The 6629-nt window shown below is 40.0% G+C and overlaps 1 protein-coding gene across 1 annotated transcript in view; it reads right to left on the bottom strand.

The window, feature by feature from the left end:
• Positions 1–927: 927 nt before the first annotated feature.
• Mc2r (melanocortin 2 receptor) overlaps positions 928–6629 on the bottom strand; it is a 15300-nt gene continuing 9598 nt past the window's right edge. Inside the window, exon 2 of the mRNA XM_028774161.1 lies at positions 928–1950. Within this exon, the coding sequence (XP_028629994.1) occupies positions 964–1854 (891 nt within the window). The 5' untranslated portion in view covers positions 1855–1950 and the 3' untranslated portion in view covers positions 928–963. The remainder of the gene's footprint in view (positions 1951–6629) is intronic.

Here is a 6629-nt window from a genome sequence, read left to right as displayed (position 1 = left end):
CTTTCTTTCTTTTTCTTTCTTTCTTTCTTTCTTGGCTTCAAAACCTTGAGAAAACTGAAGCAGGAAGAGATTTTTAAGACTAAGTGGGATCCTGACCAAGCAAAGAAGACTGATAGTGAAGATTCATTTCTTCTTGGGAACTCAAAGCTGGAGAGATGGGCTATTTAGTCGTGGCAATTAATTAGCATCTTTGTCTACAAGTACACTACAGTTTCGACTCTGAGTGGTTTGATTAAGTGATCCCTGCATCTTAAAGACTCGGTCTTTAGTTTGCTGCTATCAGAATGAGGTCTAGTCCATTGAAGTTTTTACCATCAAAGAAGACTGTAGGACATCTGTCTTTTCTTTTTCTTCTTTTTTCTTTTTCTTTTCTTTTTTTTCCCCATGGATTTCTGGCTACCACGAGTAATTTTACTACATGGTCTCATCATGATGTACTTACTGTTTCACCATAGGCCCAAAGCAACAGCTAGGTACCATGAACCAAAACCTCAACAACCTATGCACCAAAATAAACATTTTCTCTTTCAAAGTTGATTGATTGCATGTATTTCACACATACATAGAAATCTGACTAACACATATAGTTAGTTAGTTAGACGTTTAAAAAGTACCTTAAATTCTAGAGAATTGTTTACCATGGCTTCCTGCTTGGAAAGGCCCCCCATGACAGCTTTGCCAGGTATTCACAGAAGAACAAATATTTGCTTAGCCTAAAGTCCTCACATTTGTATGCATAAACTATCCTTTTTAGCACATCCTTTCTTCTCTCTAGATACAATAGAAAGTTTGCAGATACAGTAAGACTGTTATTAAGAAAGGCAATTATGGTAAATACTAGTCAGTGGGATCATCCCCATCTGTTAAAGAAGGAAAGGCTGGTGAGAAGAAGCATCGGTATGTGTCAGACTGTTGTGTTATTTGGTCCCTTTACAACACTCAAAGCAGGGATCAAAAATTCTACTAATACTTGTTGCAGAAGAACATCTTTTTGAATGCATCTCTGAGCTCTGGGCTCCGAAAGGCATATATAAAGGGGTCGATGACTGCATTGCACATGATCAGCATGCCATTGACCTGGAAGAGAGACATATAGCAAACACAGTAAGGATTATTTGGGCAGAACGTCATTAAGAGAACATGGAGCACAAAGGGGGCCCAACAGAAGATGAAGACTCCAAGAAGGATGGTTAGGGTCATGGCACCCTTCATGTTGGTTCTAGGAAGGGTAGAGATCTTCCTAGCATGGGAGCGTGCAAGTAAGAACATGTGAATGTAGAGACACAGGATAAAAACCAACATCACAGGGAACAGCGATGTGAAGGTGAGCACTGTGAGGATGTGGTGGGAGAAGATCACCATGGCGATGCCGCACCCTGTACAGAACATCCAGATAACTGTTAGAGTAATGATGGTGCGGCGCATGGTCACAATGCTGTGGTATTGCAGGGCATGGAAGATGGTGATGTAGCGGTCAGCTGCAATCACAGACCGGCTGAAGATAGAGCCCAGCAAAGAGAGGACGAACATGCAGTCAATGATGTCATCTGCTGTGCTTTCAAAACTGACACGAGGCTTGAGATAACCCATGTTTCTGAAGATGATCAGGATGTTTTCCAAGATCTTATACAGGCTGCCCACCATGTCAGAAATGGCCAAACTGCAGATGAAAAAGTACATGGGGGACTGGAGATTTTTATTTTTGATCACAGCCAGGAGGACAATCAAGTTCTCCAAAACTCCAATGATGGAGATTGTGAAAAATATCTCGTCTGGCAAAACCACATCAGGACAATCAGAGTTATTTCTTGCTGAGTCATTGCTGTGTTCATAGGCATTGATAATATGCTTCATTTTTTCCTGCTTGAGGTTAAAGATGGGGATGGTACTTGCAGCTGACTACAGAAATCCTGATTGGTTCTTCAGAATGTTTTCTTTGTGTGGAAGGATCTGAGGTTAAACAGAACACATAAGAACACATATTGCAGAATGTCTAAAAAAATAAACTGCATTATCTTTAAGAAAACTAAATTTCTTCCAAAAACTATTACAGTGTGATAATTTAAATAAAACATTTTATTAAACTCTCATATTAACCAGCTTATAAGTGATGTGGAATTTTGAGCCATGAGATGACAATGAAAGAATATCCTTTTCTCTCTCTCCTTTCCCACTCACCCCTATGAATGAGTTGTGTGTGATAGATTAGAATGAGTGCCAGTGAGCCCTTGGATGAGAGAATAATAAGAAGAAGGAAAGGAAAACACATAATCTTCTTTTATTTGAAGGTCATGATGGAGTCTTGGAACTGACGAGACCTCTGGGTTCTTTCTTTTTCCCCACTTTACCTTTATGAGCCACAATCTGACTGTATAGTCTGGGATAATGACATTAATGACAAGGGTTTTAACGAGCCATTCTAAAAAAAACGACCAGAGAGTGTATGTTATTACATCAGTTTCTAAAGCTCTTAGGACCTGGGCTTAGTGATGTGTACCTGTAGTCCCAACTACTCAGGACCCCAAAGTGGGAAGATCTCTTGAGCTTAGGATTTCAACAGCAGCCTGAGCAGCATAAAGAGGATATGTCTCAAAGCAAAAGCAAGATCCAAAGACCAAGAACCAGGAAACAAGGAAGGGTGATTGGAATCTCTGTAAATATCCAATAATTTTCATAATGCCTCTAGCTGTCCCCTAAACTAGATTTGGTGCTTTTCAGGTTCCCTTGAATGTTTCCAAAGACAAATCAGCCAAGGTGTGTAACACTTTTTCTGTGACCTGGAGGTTTCTGTTTTATTGCTCTTCAGGAGACCAACTGGATTTCCTTGTACTGAGTGACAGTGTGAGTTTTATCAGGCATTCAGATTCTGACTGCTGACAGTTTTGCCTCCCCCCCCCCATCTTAATGTACCACTGTAGGCTCCCAGGAGCAGAACTGAAGATGCTTATGCAGGTTGGCAAATATGCCAGGCTAAGCTGAAAGAAGGAGTGTGTGTGACTATTAGGGATGGGATGGGATTTTTTGAAATTACCTTTGAGTGAACTAGGGATTCTCTTGGCATCTCAGATCCTCAACTAACTTCTTTTTTTTTTTCAGTTTTGCTTTTAGCTGGTTAGGAGTGAAACCACTCTTTCCAGTCTGTGCCAGAGCACTGAGGAGATCTTGAGCTTCAGCTCTGCATGCAATACCACAAAACCCAGAGGGGGTTGGACTTCCAGGAGCTCTAACCCTGGCAGGATATTAGGTAAGGAGGCAGCAATACCCACCCCAAACAGGGAGTAAGGACCCACGGGGACCTAGGAACTCACTCCAGGCCAGGGGGGACCAGTTCCTTCTGGTCTGTGCCTGAGCACAAAACCCAAAGCGGGCTGGACTCCCAGGAGCTCTAACATGCTCAGGAACATAGAATCATAGGATCACCAGATCTCAGGAGATTGGTCATACCAGGATGTCTGGATCACAGAGGTAGCCTGACTCCCAGGTGCTCTTACACTCAGGATCTCAGGATCACAGAGACAACTGGACTCTGAGGAGTTCTGACACAACCAAGATAACAGAAAAGACAGGGACCAGTCAGAGACCGCGAGTGCAGGAAGCACTTAAAGATAACCAGATGGAAAAAGGCAAGTGCAAAAACATAAGCCTCAGCAATCAAGGGTACTTGGCATCATGAGAACCTAGTTCTCCAACCATAGCAAGTCCTGAGTACCCCATCACTCCAGAAAAGCAAGATTCTGATTTAAAATCACTTCTCATGATGATGATAGAGGACTTTAAGAAGGACATAAATAACACTCTCAAAGAAATTGAGAACACAGTAAACAGGTAGAAGCTCTTAAAGAGGAAACAAAAAAAATCTCTTAAAGAATTACAAGAAAACACAACCAAACAGGTGAAGGAATTGAACAAAACCATCCAGGACATAAACATGGAAGTAGAAACAATAAAGGAATCACAAAGGGAGACTACCCCGGAGATTGGAAACCTAGGGAAGAAATCAGGAGTCATAGGTGTAAACATTACCAACAGAATACAAGAGACAGAAGAGAGAATCTCAGGTGCAGAAGATACCATAGAAAATATTGACACAACTGTCAAAGAAAATGCACAGTGCAAAAAGCTCCTATCCCAAAGAATCCAGGAAGTCCAGGACACAATGGGAAGACCAAACCTAAGGATAATAGGCATAGATGAGAGTGAAGATTCCCAACTTAAAGGGCCAGTAAATGTCTTCAACACAATTATAGAAGAAAACTTTCCTAACCTAAAGAAAGAGACACCCATAAACATAAAAGAAGCCTACAGAACTCCAAATACTAGACCAGTAAAGAAATACCTCCTGTCACATAATAATTAAAACACCAAATGCACAAAACAAATAAAGAATATTAAAAGGAGTTAAGGGAAAAAGGCCAAGTAACATATAAAGGCAGACCTATAAGAATTACACCAGACTTCTTACCAGAATCTCTAAAAGCCAGAAGATCCTGGACTGACATCATACAGACCCTAAGAGAACACAAATGCCAGCCCAGGCTACTATATCCAGCAAAACTCTCAATTAGCATAGATGGAGAAACCAAGATATTCCATGACAAAACCAAATTTACATAGTATCTTTCCACAAATCCAGTACTACAAAGGATAATAGAGGGAAAACTCCAATAGGAGGAGGGAAATTATACCCTAGAAAGAGCAAGAAAGTAATCTTCTTCCAACACATCCAAAAGAAGATAGATACACAAACATAATTCCACTGCTAATAACAAAAATAATAGGAGGCAACAATCACCTTTCCTTAATATCTCTTAACATCAATGGAATCAATTCCCCAATAAAAAGACATAGACTAAAGGACTGGATATGTAAATAGGACCCAGCATTTTGTTGCATACAGGAAATGCACCTCAGTGACAAAGACAGACATTACCTTAGAGTAAAAGGCTGGAAAACAATTTTTCAAGCAAATATTCCTAAGAAATAAGCTGGAGTAGCTATTCTAATAAAACCAACTTTCAACTTAAAGCTATCAAAAAAGATAAAGAAGGACACTCAATACTCGTCAAAGAAAAAGTCAACCAAGAGGAAACCTCAATTCTGAACATCTATGCTCCAAACGCAGGGGCACCCACTTTCATAAAGGAAACCTTACTAAAGCTCAAGGCACACATATAATACACTTATTATACACATACAATATACAATATATATACAATATATATAGTATATAATAACAAAGCACACATATGATACACATATAATAACATATAATACACATATAATAACATATAATCACACAATAATAGTGGGAGACTTCAACATCCCACTTTCAACAATGGACAGATCATGGAAACAGAAACTAAGTAGAGACACAGTGAAAGTAAGAGAAGTTAAGAACCAAATGGATTTAGCAGATATCTATAGAACATTTCATCCCCAAATGAAAGAATATACCTTCTCCTCGACACCTCATGGTACCTTCTCCAAAATTGGCCATATAATTGGTCACAAAACAAGCCTTAACAGATACAAGAAAATTGAAATAATCCCATGCATTCTATCAGATCACCATGAATTAAGACTGGTCTTCAATAATGACAAAAACAATGGAAAGCCCACATACACATGGAAACTGAACAATGCTCTACTCAATGATAACTTGGTCAGGGAAGAAATAAAGAAAGAAATTAAAGACTTCTTAGAATTTAAAGAAAATGAAGACAGATCATACCAAAACTTATGGGACACAATGAAAGCAGTGCTAAGAGGAAAACTCACAGCTCTTAGTGCCTAGAAAAAGAAACTGGAGAGAGCATACACTAGCAGCTTGACAACACACCTGAAAGCTCTAGATCAAAAAAGCTTAAAGACACCTGTAAGGTATGTGGAATAATTCTAACACCTCTCTGGATGTTTTAAATTTGCATAGCGATATTATAAATTTAAAGAAAGCTGCTTTGTTGAGCTTTGATGCTGCAGATAATGCTGATAAAATTATCCATGGCTTGAGGTCAGTATTTTCATTTTTGTCAAACTTCAGGAATGATATATAGCTTGATCAGGCTAGCCCCTTTTGTCCTGGGAATAGTTTTATTCTTGCCTGTCATGCGAAAGCTTGTCTCTAACTACATCAACAAGTTGGCAGCCAAAGTACATGACTTGAAACTGAAAATGGAACCCCCAGACTGAGCTATTAACAGTCTGGGAAGCTGAGGATGGGTAAGATTCTGCCTTATCAACCTAAGACAGAAGTGCATTGCTTTTGATAATGAATATTCCATGACAGGTAAGGAAGGCATTCTTGTCAGAATAACCTAAGACAGACTCAGTCAGGTTTATGCAATAAAAAAGGGGGAGATGTGGCAAGCTTTTGGGGCTGCCTGGCAGGAATCTGACATAGGCCAAGGACAAGGAAATGGACTTCAGGCAAGAATCTGACATTAGGCTAAAACAAAGAAGTAACTTTAGGCTGGGCAGTGGTGGCACACGCCTTTAATCCCAGCACTTGGGAGGCAGAGGCAGGCGGATTTCTGAGTTTGAGAGTTCGAGGCTAGCCTAGTCTACAGAGTGAGTTCCAGGACAGCCAGGGCTACACAGAGAAACACTGTCTCGAGAATCCAACCCCCCCC

The sequence above is a fragment of the Grammomys surdaster genome, unplaced genomic scaffold (genome assembly GCF_004785775.1).
Source record: "Grammomys surdaster isolate TR1022 unplaced genomic scaffold, NIH_TR_1.0 239, whole genome shotgun sequence".
Classification (NCBI taxonomy): domain Eukaryota; kingdom Metazoa; phylum Chordata; class Mammalia; order Rodentia; family Muridae; genus Grammomys; species Grammomys surdaster.
This window is presented reverse-complemented; position numbering and strand designations above follow the sequence as displayed.